Source organism: Schistosoma mansoni, chromosome 1 (assembly GCF_000237925.1).
Source record: "Schistosoma mansoni strain Puerto Rico chromosome 1, complete genome".
Taxonomy (NCBI): domain Eukaryota; kingdom Metazoa; phylum Platyhelminthes; class Trematoda; order Strigeidida; family Schistosomatidae; genus Schistosoma; species Schistosoma mansoni.
In genome coordinates, this window is record NC_031495.1 from 53553596 (window position 1) to 53580417 (window position 26822).

At 38.8% G+C, this 26822-nt stretch overlaps 1 protein-coding gene across 2 annotated transcripts in view; it reads right to left on the reverse strand.

Annotated features, from left to right (window-relative positions):
• The window catches only part of Smp_158560.1 (serine/threonine kinase), a gene marked incomplete at its 5' end in the record, with an annotated part of 74083 nt that extends 54145 nt beyond the window's left edge, over positions 1 to 19938 (reverse strand). Inside the window, 11 exons of one of the 2 annotated variants that reach the window (XM_018794845.1) lie at positions 119 to 526; positions 1614 to 1749; positions 8675 to 8916; positions 11007 to 11306; positions 12641 to 12720; positions 15968 to 16133; positions 17952 to 18213; positions 19144 to 19325; positions 19359 to 19463; positions 19498 to 19673; positions 19706 to 19938. In XM_018794845.1, the coding sequence (XP_018649216.1) occupies positions 119 to 526; positions 1614 to 1749; positions 8675 to 8916; positions 11007 to 11306; positions 12641 to 12720; positions 15968 to 16133; positions 17952 to 18213; positions 19144 to 19325; positions 19359 to 19463; positions 19498 to 19673; positions 19706 to 19886 (2238 nt within the window). The remainder of the gene's footprint in view (positions 1 to 118; positions 527 to 1613; positions 1750 to 8674; positions 8917 to 11006; positions 11307 to 12640; positions 12721 to 15967; positions 16134 to 17951; positions 18214 to 19143; positions 19326 to 19358; positions 19464 to 19497; positions 19674 to 19705) is intronic. The other variant, XM_018794846.1, reaches the window with a different exon arrangement.
• Positions 19939 to 26822: the final 6884 nt, after the last annotated feature.

Here is a 26822-nt window from a genome sequence, read left to right on the forward strand (position 1 = left end):
CTTGCTGTTACACGAAACTATAAACTGTTTAATAACTGAAGCAACACCCTATCAGTATACTCGAAAAAAGAATTGAGAAAATATTTCCATGTAAACCAAATGAAATAATATCAGTTACCTTTTGATCAACGGATATCTTAATCTTCTCTTCTAACAACTCGCGTTCTTTCATCCATTCTTTTTGTTCTGACTCCCAGCCTAATTTAAAACTTTGTGCTTCATGTCTCACTGCTATTAGGTTTTCCATGACTCGTTTTAGCTTGGTTTCACTTTCATACAAGCGTTCTCGTAGATCAGAATCTGATGAATGGTTGTTAATATGTGAATGTTGTGTTCCATTGACTAGATTTGTTGATGATGACGAAGAAGACGATGATATGGAGATATTGTGATTTTTTACGCCGTTTTCTAAGCTTCTAGATTCATTTTTATGCAGTAAATCATGTACATCATTTAATGCAGTGCGATTGTCATACTCACGATGTGAAGCCAATTCTCCACGTAATCGAGCTATCTCAGATAACAACTGATTGGTAAATAAATTAAAATATACAAAAGTACATGTAATATAAAAATTAAACTCAAAAACTATAATCAAGTCAGTAAATGAACCAAAAAATATAAACAAGTAGTTAGAGATGATGGATGATGTGGTATTAAATCATTTCAAAACTAATTATTTTCCTGTTAAGATAAATTATTTACGAGATTTTGGTACTTTTCACGAATTTGATTGATTTCCTTTTTCTTGGCGTTATTAAAAGCGATTACGTCATTTATAGTCAACGCAATATCGTGAAAAATTCAAATTTAGTGTAAATATTAAAAACCAAAGAATAAAGATATTATTCTGAGTATATTTTTTGAACCAGTACACTGATACAGGAATAACGATTAACTAATTAATTTTCTTGATATAACAAATGCAGTTAGATGTAACTATTGTACTAGAATCTCAGGTAAGAAAAAAAGAGCTATTCACGAAAGTATGAGAAAATAGTTAGCATACTTCAGCAAGTAACTCTTCAGTGAGAAAAATGCACAATTGAATTATTCTTTTCTTAAAATAAAATTTTGAAGACATTAAATCATATATTCACTTTACTTATGGGTCGAAAGTAAGAGTAACTTTGTAATTTACTGAACGCGTGCGAAATGATGACATACTAGTACTATTCGCACATTCCAAAATTATGATAATTGTCGAAATTAAACTTGGCCGAAAATTCGGGTTAAGAAGTAACAATTATAATTTATGTACCTACATAAATGCTTCATTGATGATGAAAGTCGAAAATCACAACACTTAAAAGTGGTTACCTGATTGGGGATTTGTAGGTATGATTGTTCAAGGTATTAGGAATAAGTTAGTGTAGAAAAATATTGGTAACCTAAGTCAGTCCCAACATAAATGTTATAACCATAAGAAATAAATACCTAATGTATTACAATGAATAAAACTTATATGAAGGTGAGTCGATAGAACCATAATCAGATAAACGTGCATAATTGGTTTGATTTTATGGTTGAAGATTACAGCAAAGATGATAAAAAAAAATTTGAAAATTTCTTTTACAGAGTAACCTAAACAAATATACATGGAAAATACTTACCTCACTATGCTCTGACTCCAACAATCTGATAGCTAACTGAGCATCTGAAGCACGCTTACATAGTGTTTCATTTTCTTCTTCGAATGCCTGTACTTCAGACTGTAGTTTTTCTCGTATCTCATGTTGTTCTGAGAGTCTAAAACCGGTGGCAAATACATTGAGTTCATTTATATAGGAAAAAAATATAGCGAATGTATGTCATTAACTACACATGATCTTAGCTCAGAGAGCCGAGAAGCGAACCAACAAACCAACAAACCAGATTCCAGCGGAGGAAGAAATCAGGAAGAAGCGCTGGAAGTGGATTGGGCACACTTTGAGGAAGTCACCCAATTGTGTCACAAGACAAGCCCTCACATGGAATCCTGAAGGTCAAAGGAGAAGAGGAAGACCAAAGAACACATTACGCCGAGAAATAGAGACAGATATGAGAAGAATGAACAAGAACTGGATAGAACTAGAAAAGAAGGCCAAGGACAGAGTGGGTTGGAGAAAGCTGGTCGGCGGCCTATGCTCCATTGGGAGTAACAGGAGTAAGTAAGTAAGTAAGTATGTCATTAGGTTTTGTTAGCAACTTTAGTACGTAGGCAATGATGTTTTCGAACCAGTGTTTTGATGATAAAATCACGCCCATTAGGAAAAAGAAAGCCTATAAATAGGTGAAGACTCAATTTGAACTAAACATAGAACAGCCATATCCAATCTAACACCTTTTGAATCACCACTCTGATAAAGGTATGCTGAAAAGTATAGACAGGTTACATGCTATCACAAGATTACATACTGGGTAAGACGCACGTTTCGGGCAGCTATTCACCAAGCCAAGGTGACTTTGAGCATATATTCCTGTCTACATCAGTCCACTAACTTGTATACATACACTGTGTACATTATTGTACAGCTTTTGTACTCCAGACACTGTCAGTCTCCTTATTTCGCGTAACTTGTTGAGCAAGCTTTAGGAAACGTAGACAACTGAATTTGATCTAGGGACATAGAGGATATCACATAAAGTTTCGTTTTGTTGAAATGAAGGGTTGTTTGCCAACTGCCTCCATCCAATCAAAATTAAATACGGCGTATAGTGATGTTCAGTCACTTAAAGGCATTGGCCATATGATAAACTTGCCCCACAAAATTTGATCACAACTAAGGGATGAAAATTTGTCACTAAAACTTGTCGATTCGTGTAGGAGTCTTTTGCGATAAACTAAAAAACAAATTTCGATAATCACAAAAGGTCACTTTATACAGGAACATAATGCGTGGACAATTAACCACAGAGAAAATTGTGGATAAAATCACTTGCTAACTATAGAAACATAATGACATTGTCAACGTAAGATGATAATACATTCGGTAAAAGGTATAATTACGTTAAAACTAAGTATCACTTATGTCTGATGTATGAATGGTTCTGAACTGAAGGCGAAAACGACGACAACTGATGAAATATTTTCCTTCATTACATAACAGCTAAAAAGAAATACTGATCAGGTGAAAGGAAAATGTGAAATGAAACTTGGCAAACTACATGAAATATACAAGCCGAAACAACCTTCCTAACGCACAAAAAACGTCCATACTGAAACACTTGATAAGTATTGATCGTAGTTATGAAGTAAGGAAGAAAGTAAGCTCTCCCACTCGAAATGCTCTCACATGGCCACGTGCATACAACCACTGCCAAAGAAGTCCTACTCACTGCCTTCTCGCAACAGGGGTGTTATTTATGAAATTGAGAGGAAAAAAATCGAATGTCCGGCGCTTTAACCGGGTTGGTGGACACGGAAAGTCCACCTAGGGGAAATGGGAAACCCCGATTCCAAACCAATGGTGCACATGGGCTTCTGTATCCTGAAGGAACAAATGCCGTATGAACCAATCGCTGGTCACCGGCTACCATGGGACTGAATCTCCCTACGATGCTCCACTGCTTTGTCGATCAGATCATTAGGTCAAAGGCTCCGGGTGTGGTCCCCTAAGAAAACCACCTGCTTCGGTTTGGGCACCCGGGCAGTATCACAGCCCTTACACAAATAAAATGAGATTTGTGTGGCGCATATATATATCTGGTGCGCCTTTGTACCAATATTTATGTGTTCAAATAAATAAATAAATGGATAAAGAGTGGGTTGTTTGTATGGAGGCTTTTGTGATCAAAACTCCTTGAGAAGAAACAAATTTACATTCACATTAATTTACATATCGATCAAATGATTATTAATTACAAAATCTTATCAACTGAGTAATTATCGCTGAACACAAAATCACAACAAAGTATTCAATACGAGGAAAAGTGTGTAGAACGTCAAATAACTAATTACAACTAGAAATACACAGAAAGTTAACTAACAGAATTTACTCTGAATAGTCTTATTTTAAAAATGCGTTAAAAATTGATTGAATCAAAGTCATCTTAACCAATATGCAAAATTTAGATTGATCATCTTTCTAATGCAATATGGGTATAGAGAATCACCGAAACTCATGCACAATATACATGCCTTCTGTTTCCAAAGATTATGTTCCACCGATATACAGTGTCAGAACGAACTGTTGATCAGTATATTCAACCATATGTTGGTAGGTGGACACTACAACGTTTACATTACAAGTAATGGATGTTGGCAAACGCCAACATAGCATCCTGAATCCATACAGATATTCAGACAGACACCAACTCACTCCGAGATTAGACTTCTAAAATAAATGGAGCAGTTGATACACTCAACTACGTCACTCATTATTAGTTCAGGAGTTGATGTAGACCAGTCATGAAGCAATATTTTGCTTTAGAGGGAGAGAAACACATTCCGAATATGGTTGCATTGTTGCTCAACCTAATAGTTGAAGGGTGAACTTTTTCAAACAATAAGGCACCGTCTAACTTCAAAAATATATAATTTCACACCCGACCTTTATTGTCAGTGATACATAGTAGAGAAAAATTCCGAGATAATGTCACACTATAAATACTGTCAGTCGTTCCTCATAACTTAAAAAAGAGTAAGTATATTGATAAACTGCTACAAATCATAAATTACAATTAAGACGACTGTAAATAGTTGAACGCCCCCAAATGCCCTGGTACGGCCGAGAGTGGGGAGAGTCCGCTCTCCCTCTCGAAATGCTCTCACATGGCCACGCGTATATAGCCTCTGCCAGGGAAGTCCTACTCACTGCCTTCTCGTGGCAGGGATGTTGTTTACGAAAGTGAGAGGACGAAAAGCTAATGTCCGGCGCTATAACTGGATTGGTGGATATGAAGGATCCACCTAGGGGAGTTGGAAAACCCTGATTCCAAACCAATGGTGCACATGGGCTTCTGTATCCTGAAGGAACAAATGCCGTATGAACCAATCGCTGGTCACCGGCTACCATGGGACTGAATCTCCCTACGATGCTCCACTGCTTTGTCGATCAGATCATTAGGTCAAAGGCTCCGGGTGTGGTCCCCTAAGAAAACCACCTGCTTCGGTTTGGGCACCCGGGCAGTATCACAGCTCTCTCGCAAATTAATGAGATAGAACATTCAAGTGACAATTATAATCTCGTTCATACTAGAAACAAATCAATTTGCATTATTACTATTATTATTATTGTTATTATTATTATTTACCATATCGCTAATTCACCCCCTTTTATACCCAATTTGTGTAACCTTACTTTTCAACTTATGCAGCAGCTCGCCCATGGTGTAAACTCTGTTCTATCTAAACGATCTCTAGTCGCTGTCTGGTCGAAAGTGAATGCTTCCACCGATTATGAATACTGAAGCAGTCTTTCTGAAACCACGTACGCCGTTCAAGCTGGCTTCCTTCAACGTTCGCACACTAATGCAGATCAGACAACAGATAGGGCTGGCTATGTCTTTGGAAGGTCTTCATGTTGACGTTTGTTGTCTATCCGAGACCCGTATTCAAGACCCTAGTGAAGTACTACAAATCCGCTCTCCATCTGTCTCGAAAAGCTTGTTCCACGTGCGCTTATCCGGGGACCCTGTGGCATCTTCGTCTGGTCTTGCTGGCGTTGGTGTCGCACTAAGCGCTGCAGCTGAGGCAGCACTAATCGATTGGACCCCCACTAACAGTCGGTTATGTGCTGTTAGATTAGAAAGTTCCATCAAAGTGAGAAGAAATCGGCGTGAGAATCGATGTCTTTTCGTCATCTCCGCCTATGCCCCGACAGATTGCAGCCTGGATGCAATCAAGGATGAGTTTTATCATCAGTTAACTGTTCTCCAGAAAGCGCGTTCGACAGATATTGTAGTACTAGCCGGAGACTTGAATGCACAGGTCGGGCGTCTAGGCACAGAAGAGAGTCGTCTAGGTGGCCGATGGGGACTTGTTGGTCGCAGGACAGATAACGGGGACCGTTTGCTGCAACTGTGCACAGACCACAACCTGTTTCTGGCCAGCACTAACTTCCGGCACAGTCATCGCCGGTGTGCCACCTGGCGTCCTCCCTCTGCATCCCAAGCCTGGACTCAGATTGATCACATCGCGATCAGCTACCGCTGGCGTGGTTGTGTACAAGACTGCCGCCCCTTTTGGAGTACCTATCTGGAGTCTGATCATGCCCTAGTCTGCGCCAACCTCACCTTACTTTTCAGTGGCCGAAGGATTGACCACCACCAACGGACCGATGTTAGTAAACTGGCTGCAACTTCTGTTGCAAGTAAGTATCGAGCGGAGCTAGCTTCTAGGCTAGCTACCATCCCACCGAAAAGTATAAATGAGCATTGGTTGCATCTACACGACGCCATGAAAATGGCGAGTTAAGCCGCTTGCGGCTTCGCGAAACGTCCCGCTTACAAGCACTGAGTTTCTTCTGGCTCCTTACAACTGATGGAAGCCCGTCGGTCTACTCCGGGTGACCGTGAGTATGACCACAAACGAAGGCTGTTACGTAATGAAATTGGGCAAAGCTTGCGTAAGGACCGAGAAGCCTGGTGGTCGGAGCGTGCTAATGAGATGGAAGCAGCAGCTGCATCTGGTAACTGCCGGAAGCTCTTCCAACTCATCCGAGCCACTGGCAGCAAGAAGTCTGGTGTGAGTGAAACAATCTACGAGGATGATGGGATGCCAATCACTAACATCTCTCGACGTCTTGGACGATGGGCGGAATTTTTCGAAGGACAGTTCAACTGGCCTGCTGCTCCGGCAACATCAACCAGTTTGTCCTGCCCCTCATGGCCGGTGACGACTGATCCACCAAACGAGGCGGAAGTCCGCAAGGAACTCCAACTCTTGAAACGTTACAAATCACCGGGCCCAGATGACTTACCTCCAGCTCTTTTTAAAGAAGTTGGTGACTTTCTGACCAAGGAATGGACTGTGTTGTTTGCAAAGGTTTGGGAGCAAAAAAGTGTTCCAACATCATGGAATGAGTCGATAGTCGTCCCTATCTTTAAAAGGGGTTCACGTTGTTCCTGTAATAACTACCAGGGGATAAGTCTACTTCCGATTGCGTCCAAACTATTGGCTTCTATCATTCTTCGTAGGTTGTTTAAAACCCGAGAAAGATTGACTCGCGAGGAGCAGGCTGGTTTTCGTTCTGGTCGAGGATGCATTGATCATATCTTCACCCTCCGCCAAATGTTAGAACACCGTCATACTTATCGCAGGCCAACAATCGTAGTGTTTCTTGATATTAGGGCTGCCTTCAATTCGTTGGACAGGACTGTTCTCTGGGATTGTCTATTGAAGAAGGGTGTGCCTGAGAAGTTCATTAACATCTTAAAGGCCCTGTATACGAACACCTTAGGCAGAGTGAAGGCATACAACCACCTTTCTCCCTTGTTCCATTCGAGAAGTGGGGTTAGACAGGGTTGCCCGATCTCACCATTCCTCTTCAACTTTGCCATCGATGACATCCTGGAAACAGCTCTGATGGATGTAAGTAATGGCGGTGTGGATATGTTGCCTGGAGAACGACTTCTCGACCTCGAGTATGCGGATGATATTGTCTTACTGTGCGATAATGCCCAAGGCATGCAATCCGCCCTTAATCAGTTGGCAATCAGTGTCCGCAGGTACGGCATGTGCTTTGCACCCTCCAAGTGCAAGGTACACCTACAAGACTGGCAGGATTCTCATCCTGTACTCACCCTAGATGGTGAGCAGATTGAAGTAGTTGAGAAGTTCGTGTATCTAGGTAGCTACATAAGTGCTGGTGGGGGCGTGAGTGATGAGATTGATGCACGTATAATGAAAGCCAGAGCGGCTTATGCCAATCTCGGCCATCTTTGGCGCCTTCGTGATGTTAGTCTGGCTGTAAAAGGTCGGATCTACAACGCGTCGGTGAGAGCAGTTTTGCTCTATGCTTGTGAAACCTGGCCTCTCCGAGTTGAGGATATTAGACGTCTCTCTGTGTTCAATCATCGTTGTCTCCGAAGGATTGCTGACATTCAGTGGCAACACCATGTTAGTAATGCAGAGGTCCGGCATCGTGTGTTCGGGCGCCGAGACAATAATTCAATTGGTGTCACCATCTTGAAACACCGACTTCGGTGGCTTGGACATGTTCTACGAATGTCGTCCCAGAGGCTTCCACGTCGTGCATTATTTGCCGACGCTGGTTCTGGTTGGAAAAAGCGGAGAGGAGGTCAGTGTATGACATGGTGTCGTGGCATGAAAGAAAGCTGCAAAGGGCTAGCTTCTGTTGGTCCTTCACGACTCCCTGGCTGGGGTCCGAGAGATGGTGCAACACAGTGGCTAGAGACGTTATCAGATATGGCTCAGAATAGAAGCCAGTGGCGATCCTGCTGTAACCTTCTTTTACTTTCTTCATAAAGAGTGGCTATAACTTTCCTGAGAGAGTTCTTCTGGTTGTACATTTCAGTTCCCCCCATCATTACTCTTCTCCTTTTCTTTTTTTCCTTCCTTTATATATACGCATCTTCTTCCTTCTCCTCCCATTCTCATTATTTTGTGTGGCGCATATGTATCCGGTGCCCTTTGTACCAATATATATGTGATTAAATAAATAAATAATAATAAATAAATAGTTGAACAAGAATAGAACTTTTTGGTAGAACTACACATCAAAAGTCTTACTCATTTTTAAGTAGATCTACAGTAGCTGAAATCAGTTGATTCTGGGCTTCGGATTCTTTAAGTTTTTGAGACAAAATTTCAACTTGTCGTGTTATGGTATTAACAGTCGAAGAGTCACCGGATGATACATCTTGCTTTCCCAAATCAATTGTTATGGGATCCAACTCTGGTTTTACAGATACTTGATCACCTTTGGATTCCCGATAACACGACAATGTGTCTTTTAATTCCGTTATTTGCATCTGGAAAACAGACATGTATTATATAGCATCAATTATAAGAAAAATACGACAGAAAAGTTGAAGTAAACAAGTAAGAATAGAAAGAAAAGTAAGAATCGATGACACGGTTTACGATCCGTAAGGAAACCAAAGGATGTAACCGGGTAACTGGTGTCGAATTGAATTCATGAAATAAAGTCTAAAACCATAGACAAGAGCTTCCTCATAGATCCTAACGCGGGTGACATTTGTACTGTTGACTTGTGCTGGCCAGCATAAAACTCAAGAGTATGTAGTAACAGTGTATGTAATGTATATTCCAACCACATTAGTTGGTGTCAAATACTAGCAACCGAACATAACTTCTGAACCCAATGACCAAGTTTGAATCTGTAAAGTAATACAGGGTCAACTTTGTCTGGAAATAACCAAACGGTCCATTTATACTAGTGATTGCAATAGCCAGTAAACCGTCAAGGATAAGGAGATCCCAAAGAAAAATGTGGTAATCAATGCAACCGACAACTTCACTTCGTAAAACCAAGAGCCTAAAGTAATAATATCAATAATGTACGGTCCTAAGAATTAAACACTATTAAAAGACCCTCCCCCTGTGTGATCATTTGGATCAATACATCGTTTAAGTTGCAGAGGATATCGATATAATTTTATTCCACGAAAAAAATCTAAAAACTTGGTCTATATAGACTTGTGTTTTCGGGATAACAAATTATATCCGATAGGGTGCTGAATAATTATGAAACGTGGTATCCTGACTGCTATAATAATTAAACTTATTTCTGGATTTTTATCACATGAAAATTTATTCTTTCATTTAATATGACGATCAAGATTTGACTGATCAGTGCCATTGTACGTATAAACGTTTAGTGTTTTAAAACGGAGATCAGCAATAAAATGACCAGTTTTCCCGATCACAGCTTCACGAACTGATCGTTACTTTTGTTTTAATTGAATTAAGACACGTGTGGATATATAGGAAGTATAGAGTTATTAGTTCGCTTGAATACCACAAGCTAAGATAATTGTCAGCATTATACACAGTACGGAGATAAGAAGTCTATTATCATCTTAAATATAAAAGATTAGCTAAGCTGTCAAATAACAGCAAGTTATAACGATTACTCATACAGTAAGTAACTATAGAAAGTGATTTTTCAAGTGAAAAGAAGGTAAGTATTTTCTAATATGGTTAGATAAGTGAATCGATATAATATACAGGTAGATGGTAATATACATTTGAGACTGAATACTTTTTTCACAAATATTTAGAACATAAAAAGCGGGAAAATACTGTCAAAGACCAGAAATTTTACTTGTAATGTTTCTAATAATTAATAAAAATAATAGTCAGTCACGTGGTATGGCGACTCGAACTGATGTACGTATGTACGAAGTTCTACGTTGTGACTGACTGACTGAGTCAGTCATCCCCTATTCAGAGAGTTTAGAAACTTTTTGTGACTTGTATACTTATTTTAGGCAAAATTAAAAAATCACAGGCATTTGACATGTTTGAAGGTTGTAAATATTAGTAGTTTGATAAAATAAAAATAGTCGAAACTCAAAATGTACATGTTCTGAGGAAATAAGCTCCTATTGTACCGCCCTTCTGAACAAATGTAATCTCAGCATGGTAGTCTACACAAAGCAGTTTAGTTCTGTCAGTATTAGTTTTTTTAACACATACGAAGATGAAATCCGGAAATATTTGTGCTATAAAATATCACATCTGAAAATGTTTGAAAAAACTGTAAGGTGAACAACTGGTTATTTTTATATAGCTACGTTAAACGAAATACCCTCCAAAATTCTTAGTAATTAATATACTTACAACACAAAATAGTATCAAAGTAATATTTGCGACGACACTAATTTAGATACTGAATTTCAATATAGTATACGCGTTTATCTACATGAAATTTATAAACCAAAAGATGTATACTGATTAGCAATTTTCGGCATTACCGTTGTGATATGCAGACATTTGAAAATAAATCCAATATAAGTGTCATTATATGCAACATGTTTTGCATGCAAAGGAGCGAAACATACATAGTATCATGAGATGAAATTACGTGTACACTTACTTCATAGTTTTCGCATTTTGTCTTCAAAGCTTTAATAAGTTCAATCAGAGCTGGTTCACGTGTCCCACTACTGAACTTCGATGCATTTGAGGGGTCTAATATTTCACTATCATCAGATGGTGGACTAATATCATCAGAACCTTCAGGTTTAGAAATTTCCTCAGGACATTCCAATTTATCTTTTGATGTCATCCTATAATGTGTAGGACCTAATTCATTCAGTGGTGAGTTGTTCGTGAATGTAAATCCAATGCATGCAACCTGACATCCTCGGAAAATCGGTCCCAGTGGTGGCCCTTCCTAAAATCAATTGGCAGACTGATTAAGCCCCAAAAGGTCAAATAGAGATCATTTTCTTGAAAATAAACATGACTAATGGGGAAATACAGTATAAAACAATAAATTTAAGAAGCGACTTTTGTAGTCAAATATGTCATATATTAAATTTAAAAGCAAGCTATCCACGATTGACTGTGTATCGCATAAAAAAACGGTTTTACTACCATTTAACTACTTGTCACCTCACTTCAATTTGGAATATTTGAAGGATACGAAGAAACTATTAAATCTACCAACATACACAACGATAGATAATAATATTAAGGAATCCCTCTTTAGAAGGGAACTGATGAACTACAATGACTTAGAAGTTCTCTCATCCTGAATGTTTTGACCATCTACAAAACTGGGGACACTGGTAATTCACGATGTTTACCTAAAGAACTGATTAACATGCGAAACCATAAGTACAATATTTTAGTGATCTGGCACGACTGAGGGTTGGGAAGGTCTGTTTTGTCTTGAGATATTTTTATACGACCACAGGTTTACAGACTCTTGAAAGAGGTCTTTCACAAAAGTGAGGGGGAAAGTGGATGTCTGTAAGTCAAACCAGCTCAGTGAATATGGAGGGTCCACTTATGGAAGTCGGAAAGCGGCAGCATATGTTCAGGCATAGTGACGAAGTCAGTATGTGTTACTATCATGAAACATAGGATATCAGTGGCTTGAACACGTTTTGATCTCATCGGCTCCCATTCGCGTGTAGATAGTTTATGGAATGACACCATAGATGACTTTCGATATTATTTCTTACCCTATAATTATCATCTTTTTGAATTTGTTCTGACTGTGACGACGTAACGTGTGTCAACCCAGGTTACCACACACCCGTACCAGATCCTATATTGATGATGATTGGTTAACTGACCGTGAAATGATAGCTGAATTGGGTCAGTGCCCATTAGTTTATATTACCACATAGAATAAAATGGCCATCTATATTGAAATGAATAGTGTATAAAAACAACAAATAATTTGCTCACAGTTATCGCTACAGCTGCCTGAAATTTACATCGAAAAACGATCGATTACAGCTACAATGCATCAAGATTGAATGTAAATACGATATTCGGTGTTAATAAGCGAAAAGACAGGTGGTTATTCCATATTTTACATTGAAGTGACTTTATTATATAATATAAATCTCAACATAACTTATAAGCCGATAACTACAGACAGAAGCGGATATTTGGGGCTTAAAGAATTTAATTACAAAGCTAAAGATGAACTCATTGTGTTGTTCTACACTAGTTATCCATCGAATGTCAACCACATAAATTATATTCACTTACGTGATTTCGAGAAGATTGTTCAATATCAAAATTGGAAGTGTCATCTGGACTGGTGACTTCGGGGATGTACGGAGGAATTTCTAAAGTGAATATTTAAAAAGTACAATCGTTAAATGTTTCATTACACTCCAAGTATAACTCATGCAGTATTAACATTCTAGCAACTACATTTGGCCTCCAAACAATCTGCTCAACGTATTAATGACTGTAGTGGTTGTTTGAACCTCCACGTTGATGTGATGAACTGAAATCGGTCAGTATCTTTTGATATAAAAGAATTCTGTACGAACTGCCTCTTAATTGACATTACTACGTCACAAACATTTTAGCCGGAGTTGGATAGTGGCTGACAGTGGGATCTAGGGCACGAGTCTCACCTTATTTGAGACCCATCAGGTGGATATAACTACACTCCATTATTGATGTTAACACAGTAAAACAGACGGAGCAGTCGAATTGAGTATCGTGATAATATAGTGTTAAAACATACAGACCACATATATATACCACATAAATATGAAATAATCTAATTCAATGAGTATGTGTTGAATGAGTCCATAGCCCTTTTACAAAGTTGGCTAACTCATTGATCCGTGTTACGCTTTTATTAGGTATTTGGCAACTATTAGGATTTGCAGTAACTGAGGTTTGAAGAATGAGTGGTGATTTGTGAATACTAATGTATTATTATGCGGCTTACAAAAATAATTTTGATATTGGTGACGGATGGGTTCCGATATCAAGACAACCTAGCAAATTATTTGTTACTCAACCCGAAATTTGTGATCACGGGTGATTATTCATCCAAAACAAGTTTATCTTGTTCGTGAATATAGCTCGATGTAGATGATGATGATTCATTTCGACATAAATTAGACAGGGATTTATTATGAATAGTCTTGAGTACTGTTAAAGGTATGAGGTTTGGTTATCACTTCTCGATTGCGCACACTGTGTAAGGGTTCTTCTAGAGGTACCTGAAAAGGAAATTGAATTAAAGTTGGTCTTCGTGACCTGAGAGTGTGGCCGCAGTGCCCAAGGGACAACAGTTTGAGGTTGGTCACACACGACCTTTTGTGAGTAATTTTTGTGTTAACCCCGTACTTGTTGAGACCTTACCGTCGGAGATAGATATCCGTGAGATAAGGTGAAGTGTGCGATTCTAGGGTCGACCATTTCTAACCCCACTCTCCCTTTGTGGGAAGGCAGCATAGCTGTTATGGCTTTCTCAGGGAAACACCTTACTGCCGTCACACCTCTGTACAGTCAACAGTACGAATTCGCTCTCGGACCTTATCGTTCTTTAACCGACCTGCCTGGCATGGTAGGACCTTGAGGAACGATTGTTCCAGCCAGCATAGTCCGGTCGATTTATCACGATAGGTAAGTCCAAATACAAATCAAGGTAGCAACAACGATCAGTGTTAGTTATATTCATAACCAAGCAGATCGTTGCTTAGGATCCCACCACGTTAATCTGTTCTGATGTGTCTGTGAACTATCCCTGTTGCATGTGACCTACCAATTGAAAGACATTATTATCCTATTATATTAGGGTGTATTTTATTTATTTATTTAAACACATATATATTGGTACAAAAGGGCACCAGGTACATATGCGCCACACAAAATAATGAAAGTAGGAAGGGAAAGGATGAAAAGATAAGGCGGACTGAAATGTACAACCAGAAGACTCTTTCAAATAGGAAAGTTAGAACTATTCTTTATGTAGAAAGTAAAAGAAGGTTGCAGCAGGATCGCCACTGGCTTCTATTCTGAGCCATATCCGATAACGTCTCTAGCCACTGTGTTGCACTATCTCTCGGACCCCAACCAGGGAGTCGTGAAGGACCAACAAAAGCTAGCCCTTTGCAGCTTTCTTTCATGCCACGACACCATGTCATACACTGACCTCCTCTCCGCTTTCTCCAACCAGTCCCAGGGTCGGCAAATAATGCACGACGCGGAAGTCTCTGGGACGACATTCGTAAAACATGTCCGAGCCACCGAAGTCGGTGTTTCAAGATGGTGACACCAATTGAATTATCATCTCTGCGCCCGAATACACGATGCCGAACCTCTGCATTACTAACATGGTGTTGCCACTGAATGTCAGCAATCCTTCGGAGACAACGATGATCGAACACAGAGAGACGTCTAACATCCTCAACTCGGAGAGGCCAGGTTTCACAAGCATAGAGCAAAACTGCTCTCACCGACGCGTTGTAGATCCGACCTTTTACAGCCAGACTAACATCACGAAGGCGCCAAAGATGGCCCAGATTGGCATAAGCCGCTCTGGCTTTCATTATACGTGCATCAATCTCATCACTCACGCCACCACCAGCACTTATATAGCTACCTAGATACACGAACTTCTCAACTACTTCGATCTCCTCACCATCCAGGGTGAGTACAGGATGAGAATCCTGCCAGTCTTGTAGAAGTACTTTGCACTTGGAGGGTGCAAAGCACATGCCGTACCTACGGACACTGATTGCCAACTGATTAAGTGCGGATTGCATGCCTTGGGCATTATCGCACAGTAAGACAATATCATCCGCATACTCAAGGTCGAGAAGTCGTTCTCCAGGCAACATATCCACACCGCCATTACTTACATCCACCAGAGCTGTTTCCAGGATGTCGTCGATGGCAAAGTTGAAGAGGAATGGTGAGATCGGGCAACCCTGCCTAACCCCACTGCTCGAATGGAACAAGGGAGAAAGGTGGTTGTATGCCCTCACTCTGCCTGAGGTGTTCGTATACATAGACCCTGGGATCACCAGTATCGCGTTTACAGTTCTATTAGTAAATCTGTAGGACAAATTAAATCCTAGAGTCAGGAAACTAAACAGGAGTGCTGCATAAATAAATATGATTAAATACTTATAATCTACGTATGTTTCCACAAAACGTACACAACATACGTGCTACCATTACTTCTTACTTCATCGATAAAATTCACTCACGATTCAAGACATACATGTATGAGAGATAACCAGACAAATGTACTTAGCAGGAAATGTAGGCACAACTAATTACGGAAGGTCAGAATACAAACTATATGTCTAGAAGTAGCAAGAAAACCCTGAAATAGCACCAGATGAAGGTATCTACATGAATAATTCCAGGAAAGTAAACAATATTAATACCAGTCCCGATATTTTAGATTTCTAAGTCGTTTTATATTTTACCGTAACCATATAAAAAGATACTGTCAAAAGTGCTTTTTGTCGAAGGAAATTGTGTATTGTCCAGAATAGCTGAATTTTCAACAGTATATTTAATGAACTTGAAAAAATATTTTGGGTATATATAACTTACGTTCATGAATATGTTCCCAATCGATGCCATTAAAAAAAGCATGACCCTTCAACTCATCTATTCCATTTCGACCAAACCTTCGTTTCCGATCACAAATCAGGTGTCGTATTAGGTCACATGCTGATTCGGAAATTTTTACACAATCAGTCGGAATGGTAAAATGTTTCTAAAAATAGACAACGACTTTATGACTTTAAAATACCTACATATATGAAGTACCTAGTAAACAGAGTATTCATGCAAATGGTGATAAAAACTACTTCGCTCTCTACTATTAGGTTGATTCAGATCACCCTCGAAGTAGCATTTTGCACTTAGGGAGAGAAAATTATATCCCAAACACACCTGCGTTGTTGCTCGAAGTGCTCAAAAGACTACATTTAATCAACAAACAAAACTATATCATCGGTTGCCACACCATATTTGCAGTATGAGGCGATTAGATATAGAAAAGAAAGCGCAAGATTTTGAGGTACAAAATCTAAGGGAGAGCAAAGATTGAGTGCAACTGTCATTGAGACGGATCCTGAGCTCTGTAACCAAACGTCTGTAACCACTAGTCACCGCTTTTGTGGAGACTTCGGACAGGTAGTCTTTATATGCCAACACAGCTCTAATAAGCAGTCACTGGCTTTGTGAACGGATGCCACGTTTTAGTTCGGTATACGTAATACCTGTTTAAACCACCTTAGCCGAATACGATTCACATCAACCGATTTGTCATCTTTACCTAGTATTCTGAGTATAACATTAGCACTGAGAACTCGATGGTCGTAACATATACGAGGAATACTTTGAAAACATCTATGAGAGAAATCTGATGAGTAGCTATGAAAACTCATTTTGCGACATAAAACTAATTACGATAGATGACACTTCTTCTACACTAATTATTTTTCGCCGACTAGTGGGTTGTTTATATAGAGGCTTTTGTGATCAAAACTCCTTGAGAAGAAACAAATTTACATTCACATTAATTTACATATCGATCAAATGATTATTAATTACAAAATCTTATCAACTGAGTAATTATCGCTGAACACAAAATCACAACAAAGTATTCAATACGAGGAAAAGTGTGTAGAACGTCAAATAACTAATTACAACTAGGAATACACAGAAAGTTAACTAACAGAATTTACTCTGAATAGTCTTATTTTAAAAATGCGTTAAAAATTGATTGAATCAAAGTCATCTTAACCAATATGCAAAATTTAGATTGATCATCTTTCTAATGCAATATGGGTATAGAGAATCACCGAAACTCATGCACAATATACATGCCTTCTGTTTCCAAAGATTATGTTCCACCGATATACAGTGTCAGAACGAACTGTTGATCAGTATATTCAACCATATGTTGGTAGGTGGACACTACAACGTTTACATTACAAGTAATGGATGTTGGCAAACGCCAACATAGCATCCTGAATCCATACAGATATTCAGACAGACACCAACTCACTCCGAGATTAGACTTCTAAAATAAATGGAGCAGTTGATGCACTCAACTACGTCACTCATTATTAGTTCAGGAGTTGATGTAGACCAGTCATGAAGCAATATTTTGCTTTAGAGGGAGAGAAACACATTCCGAATATGGTTGCATTGTTAATGGAGGCGATCAGAAGACTGCACTTTATCAGCTTCTTCATCAAACACAACTGTCTTTTGTGTATTCCAAATGAACATCTGATTCTTCTGATGAGATCAAATCTTAAAAAGTTAGATGAGTATTATCTCTGGAAGAATATCCAAGGTAAAGTTAAGTAAGAATAGTGAAAGTGGTCATCCTTAGTGCTTAAATTTGATCTTCTTTAATCGATAAGCCGTATTCGAGGCATATATCAAAGATGCCGTTTATTAATACTAATTATCTGCTACCCGCTTTTTCATAAAGTAGTTTTTTCCCAGAAAGTTAGTACATGTGTCTATGATGTATTTGGTCATAACTTCAGTTTGAAATTTTTGGAATTTGATTTACCTCAAAGTTCATAATGTGACTATAAGTTTCGATGAGATTTTCACTGTAGAAAGGCGTTTCGCCGAAGAGCATTTCGTACATCACGACTCCGAGAGACCAGTAATCACATTCAACACCATATGTCCCATGGCCATCTTCGGAAGCCCGCAAAATTTCTGGTGATATATAGTCTGGTGTCCCAACGGCTGTATTGTTTTTCACTAACCCATTTTCGCCAAGTTTTAAACAGGAACCAAAATCAGCAAGGACAATGTGACCTGAGCTATAGCAACAAAGAGAAGAAACTTATTGACAAGTGGTTTATGTAGCCAGCAGATGAACTGTTGATGTTAGCCCTAATGTTATTAAACTACAGTGTGACCACCCTCCCACAACTCATTTGATTTTCAAAAATAAGTACCGAAACAAATTACAATGTACTTCATCTGAAGAAATATAGCTAGATCATTTCACTTTATTCGAATAGTTAAGATACAACTTAATAAACGAAATTAATAATTCTCAAAGATATTTAGCCATTTTGCCACGAACCTAGTTATACCAATACATCCTGAGTCTTTTGTTGGTCAATCCAGTCTAACAAAGTTGTCGATAAACTTCGTAGTAATTTAGCTACCTCAAATCGACTTAGCACCTCATCCGTTTGCATTACATGTGGACCCGAAGCAGTTCCCACACGTCGGGAAATGCATGAATCTGGATATCTTATGATTGATATTTTTTAAACAAAGATGTGAAGAATTTTTAGACCTAGGCATATAAAATGTGACTCAAAACCCAAAAAATGAGTGATTAGAATTCCAGACTATTTTGTCGGTGTTGATCCACACCTTCAATGGGTAAAAGGTACACACATAGATACGCTTAAAGTGTTCAATGATGACAATGAAGAAAAAGTATATTAAACTGACCAAATCAAGAGACGTGAAGTACGAATGAAGTGCTTGCTATTAGTGGCCATTTTTAGAACTGTAGATATACTACAGCACGTCAGAAATTTATCAGGAAAACTCTCAGGACCAAACTTAATTTTTCCTTCAGGTGTTTGGGGCTTAGAAAACTCAGGATAAACTGGCCAGTGGACTAAAACACACGATTACGACCAGCTAGTTAAATAAATTGCGGAACTGTCCTGCTATTTCATAAATTACTAGTGAACAGACTTGGATGTGCCATTCATCATAAAACTCACCTTTGTAGCAACACATTATCTGGCTTTATATCTCTGTGAACATAACCCAGTTGATGTAAAGAGTCAATGGCTAATACCATTTCAGAAACGTAGAACTGTACAATGTTTTCAGGTATCTTGTCGTCAAACTTGCTCAGCATTGTAAGCATATCCCCGCCATTGTAAAAATCCATGAGAAAATACTTAGTTTACAATAAGATAAAAAGTAAAGTTACCAAAAACTTTTCGTCCTGAAATGTGTGATGCAATTTGGCCAGCCATAGAGATTTACTGACCATTGCCTTCACCATTACATCACGCTCTTCTTGAAAGCATGCTCTCTAAAGGTATCCTAAGAAGCTTCAAATAACTTACATCTGAACGTTTAAGCATATCGTACTTATGGAGAGATTTCAAAGCATATATTTTTCCATCATTCTTCCATTTAACAACTGATACGTCTCCAAAGGCTCCCGATCCAATCAGTCTTATGGTTTCAAATTCTGACTTAGATATCCAACAACTCTCAATCTTATCGACGTATTTTTTAACTAGAAGACAGTAAAAAACTGAGGCCTCTTACCAGCATTATAGAACTTAATGCAGTTCCTCTCATTTTTGTGTTGAGGAAGTTTGCATTCATAAGACAGGCAAACGATTGTGTCTAACAAGTATTCTACGCTAAGAGAGTTGTCCTCTAGCAGGGGTGAACTTTTAGTATAAAGAGAGACAAGTTCATTAATCCTGTCGTGAAGCGTCCTCATTTATCTCTCCCGTATGTATAACAAGCCAGAAAATCCCAACATTACCTCCCCAAAAGTGCCGCAGCCAATTAGAGCGCCAGAGTATGAGCAACAAGTCAATGGCGGTACCCTCAAAAATGACATAACCTTTCAAATTACATTCATGTTACAATATTTTAATCTAACTTCCTTCATTCTGGAAATATGTATGTTTGTACCCATGATTTTTAGAGCGGATTATTGAGATTATGCCTACTTAATCTCTCCTTGTCTTCCAAACTTGGCTGAAATTTATGTTAACTATTTCAGAAGTTCCTCTATTTTTCAAAGTTTCTCCTTAAGTAAAATAAATTGTATTTAGTTTAAAGCAAACGGAAACACAAATATACTGTGGATAAATCGAAAACATTGAGATTTCAAATGTACTGAAGAAGAGAGGTCGAGAATTCGTACGAATTAGGCTCAGACTGTGCTAGTTCCTGTGCTCAAATACACATTTTTCTTATTTGTTTTGGTCATCCCTCTTTTCTAAGCTTTACCGTTTCCCGAGCCCATTGACTTATTTATTTTACAGCTGAAGTTGTTTCATTGGTGAAGACTTACTGGACTTTCCTATTGCAACAGGGAGTGATTCCAACCCTCACTCGTGAGATGACACTCACGTCGAACCATCTTTAGAAAACTTCCGCTTAATAACTTTCCGTATTTTTGAATTTCTGACAATATCAAAAGCATACATAACGTCTGTAAACTGGAGAAAAGAGTCCAGATTTTTGACTAAAGCATTCTTGGCTGTTGATTTGTTCGATAAAACAGAATCCACAAAATGCAACAAAACAAATTTTGGTTTTCGAATGAGTTTCTGGCGATTTTTGCAGTAATAACTTACTAGTACCATATGGTCAGCTATCTGGGCAGTTTAGTACACTCAAAATAAGCGTCACGCTGCAAGCCTACTAGTCAGCTAGTCGTGTTCTCGTCTGAATATATTCTCTGGTCCCTTCGAACCAATATTTTCTTACATATCCATGACCCACAAGGTGTTCACTGAATACTGGCGTACAGTATACAAAAATAACTGATAATACTTAGATGACCTGCACTCAACAAAATGGTTATAGGTGGCACAATATCCCCCCACAAACATATACATAAAGCTACACGGGCCTCATCGGATCACACTACGCTGAACCAGATTGATCATATTTGTATCAGTAAAAAATTCAGAAGGATAATGGAAGACGTGAGAACCAGAAGAGGAGCTGACATAACTTCACATCGCCATCAGATTGTGACCAAGATGAAACCTAGCCTAAAGAAGCACTGGACAATCGGGGGAAACAACATTACAGAAGTTTAATACAACCCTCCCTTGAGATACTAACAAACTCAACAAATTTAGGATAGCTCTCAGCAACACGTTCCAAGCCTTACAAGATCTACTCAAAGAAGGAGAAACTACTATAGAGGACAACAGGAATGGGATCAAAGAAGCATTAACTTCAACGTGTCAGGAGGATTTGAACAGCGAAAAGCAACATCGTAAGGCATGGATTTCCAAGGAAACTCTGGACAGGATTCAGGAAAGGAAGAACAAGAAAACAGCAATTGACAGCAACCAAACAAGAGCGCAGAAAGTCAAGGCATAAGCTGAATACACAGAAGCAAACAAGCAAGTGAAGAGCATTAGAGCTGACAAGCAGAAATACGTGGAAGAGCTAGCAACGATAGCGGAAGAAGCTTCAAGAGCAAGAAATATGAGACAGCTATATGACACAACGAAGAAACTGGCAGGGAAATATAGTAAACCAGAGGTACCGGTCGAGAACAAAGAAGGCAAGTCACTTACTGAGACTCAATAACAGTGGAAGTTGAGGGTAGAACACAGTCCGAAAGTTACTCTGATGCTGTCCAAAGAAACACTTGAACACTTATAGGATGAGAATCTTATAGAATCAGGATCATGAAAGCATCCTTCAAACTAAAGGAGAAAGGAAATCACAACAAATGTTATCCAGAGACACGAGCACACTTATGATGATCATGATGACGATTAAGGTCAGTCAGACATACAAGTGTCTGAAAAGACGCCTCACATCCCAGGAGAAGCTCGGAATATAATGCACAGCTTAGATGAAACTATGCGGTTATGACTTCACAGATGACTTAACCTTTCTATCCTATACACACCAACAAATGCAGATGAAGACAATTAGTGAAGCAGAAGCCTCTCCATTTCTAGGCTTCAACATACACAAAGGAAAACTCAAGGTCATCAAATACAACACGAAAAACACCAACCCAATCACACTCTATGGAGACTCTGGAACATGTGGGGAAACTCACCTACCTAAGAAGTATCATCGACGAACAAGCAAGATCCATTGTATGTGCAATGGCGAGGATTGGCAAGCGAGGGCCGTATTCCTACAGTTGAAGAACATATGGAACTCACAACAATGCCCGTTGGTTGAAAACCATCAGCAACAGCCTACTGTGGGAGAGAACAAACCAGGTTCGAGCTGAAGAGGAAATTAGGAAAAGACGTTGGAAGTGGATAGGATATACATTATGGAAATCACTAAACTGTATCACGAGGCAATCCCTAACATGGAATCCCGAAAAGAGACGGGAAAGAGGAAGGCCGAGGAACACACTACGTTGGGAATGAGAAGCGCAAATCATAAGAATGAATAACAACTGGAATTTACTGTGAGGAATTGCCTAGGGCATATTTGGTGTGTTGATTTTTCAGTCACTTGACTTCTTATTTGCAGCAACGACTACAAATATTCGGTGGACAGTTGTCAATGAACTTTAACTTCACAGTCTAACGAGGATACAAAGATACATGCTTTACTTCACCACAGAATTCACGCTACCACAAATATGGCTGTTCTGCCCAACTAGATTGTGATATATGACATCCTTTTCTTTGTCTTCCAAAACTGTGTTTCACACTCTATGCATTCGTACTACTCATATCATGCTTATTTTTCAGCCTTAGTTTAATCGAGAAAATAAAAGGTAAATCATAGCTTTGCAAACTTTGCTCCTAAAGGTGGAAATAAATCTCCAAGACGATTAACTTAGTGAGTCATCAACTCAGCACAATCCCTGTTGAGAGTATTCAGGTCAAATATCAATGCCAGATTACATTTTAGTGCCCTGTGCTACACATATTTTACGGTCAGTAATCGGCTAAAATCTCACACTCTACGTGTTGTGATTCTACAAAAGGCCGTCGTCAATTTGTTATGACTATAAAATAAGACGGCCAAATCCAATTCGTCAAGATTTTATGTCCGGCTTTTATCACGTGAGTTATCCGCCAGTCGGAAAACGACTTGTCTAATCTTAACACTGTACCAATCAATGACGTTCGACCAGTACGAATAAAGCTTCCGCTATGCGAAATATCTATTTCAAGCATGCTCGGTTTATATGCCAAACAGACAGACCGCATCACAGCATAAAACAGAAAGTAATATTTGTACAAGATCAAGCCAAGTGTGGCTGTGAACGTGGGAGACAGTAATCAATAAACTGAATATAATTTTGGGAACAGTAAATCGTATAATAACATTTCATAGGTCAAAATTAAGCTTGTAATAAGATGAATATAGATATACACAATCTAATTACTCAATAGTTAGACAATAGGAATATATATAGAATAATCGTCCATTAATAGGTCCCGGAAATCTCCCGTACTCATGTCTTCATTAGGATATAACAATACGGTTTAGTGACATCTGGTTCAACTAAGTGTTTGGAAGGAGATTTCGGACAATAATGTCGTCGAACACCGTAGATCCTTGCCTTCTTCACTCTTTTGCCTCATTGATTTATCACGATTATAAACGGATATTATGTTTACTGAGCTAACAAGCGTTTCTATGATTGCAGAGCGATTGGCCTTCAAGTTTGAGCCATGTCTACACTTTTCATCATTCTCATTGAGAAAAATCTGACATTTAGGAACATGTAAATCCAAATACGACCAAACCACTTTTTTCTCAATGTTGAGGTCTTATTTGACCAGATTAAAGTTTGCAGCGTGAATTGATTGATCATTCTTGACTTTCGGATCCTTGCTGGAAACCGTTACTCGGACCGAGCAAGATGTATATTTGATCTCATTTTGTTGTGAATAATCTGATTGATTCTCAGGCACCTAACACTTATCAATTAACTACTCTGTTTACTGTGTGGTACGCCTATTTTTGCTAGAAAAACCTTTCATTGTATTCAACAGGCAGTACTGTTTAAGACATTTTGTACTTTTCAGATAATTTTTCTCCGTTAACTTGGAACGAGATAAAATAAGTTCAGCGGTTATATTCTGATAGAATTTAGCGCGCGTATCTCAATAAACGGTTTTTAAGCCACATATAGTCCCGTCAAATCGAGTGAACTTTGGTTTATTAGTCCTTTGCATTCACAACGAACACTAGTTTCGGTCGTTTATGACCTCAACATTCCCTTCTGGCTTCCATAATCAAAGATCTGTCACCTTCATTCTGTTTTCCAATATTTCCGCATGGTTAATTGACTATCATTTCAGCATCTAATCGGTTTGTGCTTTATCATCAAGTGGACAGTTATCACTCGTCTACAAACCATCTTCCTTTTAATGCTTTATATAAATGCCATCTGTTCGAAGCCCGATATTTCGAAACAGTTTGTGACTGATGACCAACCTCTTTTAGAAAACTTTGGAAAATTTCACTACATCCCAATCGTACTACTCACTATGAAATCGGATATTCAAAAATTCAGATCGATATTGTCGATATCATTTTTCAAGTGATTTGATATCCCCCTACTTAACTCAGCGCAGACTACTGAGTTTAAATAGTACGGTTGTGTGGTGAAATAGGTTTTTCTTAGTTGTGAGGCTTCCGATACTAGGATCTCGCAGAAAATACCATGTAGATAGATAAATAATACTGTTCAAAACTTACTAGTGGTGGCCTTCAGTCGGTTAACTCACGTCGGTTATCACCGATGTTAACGAGGTCAGCAAATTGAATAAAGGCAATACAACAGTTCAGGCAGACTAATGTGAATTGCTTATATTTCGTAATGCTTAGGTCTAATCGGCTAGAGACGAGCTCCTTACAGTCTGAAGAATAGGTTTGATTGTGCACTGGAGCCTGATAGCCTAAATGTCTCCAATATATCTACACATTCTGATCTCTCTTAGCGAAGATACATCTGGAAAAGGCAGCCAGCATTGTGTGTCAATGCCCTAAACTCGTTTCTTTGAAAATTGATAAATTCAAGCAGCTACTGTTCATGTTTACCAAAAAATAAACTATTTCTACTCAAAAATGTGCAGTACTGCCACACTGATGAAGCAGTCAAGGGTAGCTAATGAGTTGAATTCTGGCTTACATATTTGTGGGAAACCTGGAACAGACGCAGCATGAGCACTCAAATGGAAGCATTACACTCTATTGTAGATATATCGATAGCACGTTTCTTGTTCGCATTAATCAGAAGCACTTTATGTACCCACTCAACTTGTTCAACACAGTGACATAAATTTCACTATTGAACATTACGTTCCTTGGACCTCGTAATCAAATGATTTCCAGACGGCAAACTACAAAAACATCCAGGGCGAAAATTCATGCGTTGAATTTTGTCGGAACTATGATAGCTTTTGTACAATAAGCTACAAAAATGGGATTTTAAAGACTCTTTTCGGCTGTACTCGTGAACGTTGTTCAAAGAAAAACCCAGAAGAATGTACTTTCATTACAATCTACTTACTTTACTCACGCCCGTTACTCACAATGGAGCAAAGGCTGCTGACCAGCATTCTCCCAAACACTCTACCCTGAGCTTTTCTTTCTAGTCCTATCCAACTTTTGTTCGTTCTTGTCATGTCTGTCTCCATTTCTCGGCGTAATGTATTCTCTGGTCATCCTCTTTCCCTTTTGACCTTCAGGATTCCATGTGAGGGCTTATCTTGTGATGCAGTTGGCTCCATTCCTAAACATATGTTTTATCCACTTCCCGCGCTTCTTCCTGATTTCTTCCTCCACTGGAATCTGGTTTGTTGTCTCCCTCAGTAGAATGTTGCTGATAGTATCCGGCCAACGGATCCGAAGTACTTTGCATAGACAACTGTTAATAAACACCTGTATCTTCTGGATGATGACTTTTGTAGTTCTGCAGGTTTCCACCCCATACAGTAGAACAGTCTTGACATTTGTATTGAAAAGTCTGATCTTGATGTTGTTTGACAATTGTTTTGAGTTACAGATGATATTCAATAGAAGATATAATGCTCGTGCTTTGCCGATCTGCTTCTTCACATCTGCATCAGATCCACCGTGTTCATCGATGATGCTGCCCAGATATGTAAAGGTTTTCACATCTTCCAAAGCTACTCCGTCAAATGTGATTCAATTGATACATGTTGTGTTGTATCGGAGAGTCTTGTTTTCTTTTTGTGTATGTTGAGACCTATTGCTGCTAAGGCTGGTGTCACATTGGTCGTCTTCTCCTGCAATACAACTTAACTCAAAAATACATATAAAGCGAAATCCACCTTGAAATATACGTAGACCGACGTACGTGTTAAGTGAAATACTATGGAAAAGAAAGACTGCTTCCTGTACCTGCATTTCAAAAAAGTTGAAATCAGTGTAATTATTAACCATGCGATAGATGCCATGATGAAGATTGCTTATCCACTGACAAGACTGACGACAATAAGACAAACCGCTCACTCGAACGAATCGAAATTGGAAAATCTGTAGTGACACTGGTCCCTAACCTCACGATCTTTGAGACTGAACATGTTCACACTTCCGAGAATGTTCCAAAGAATTTGAGGCTGTGGGGCGTTACGGCTCTCAACAGTATAATAGTCCGGCATTTCATTGATGCCGAGATTCAAAAATCTGTAGTGGATGTCGAGTCGTGGACGGACTATGATCA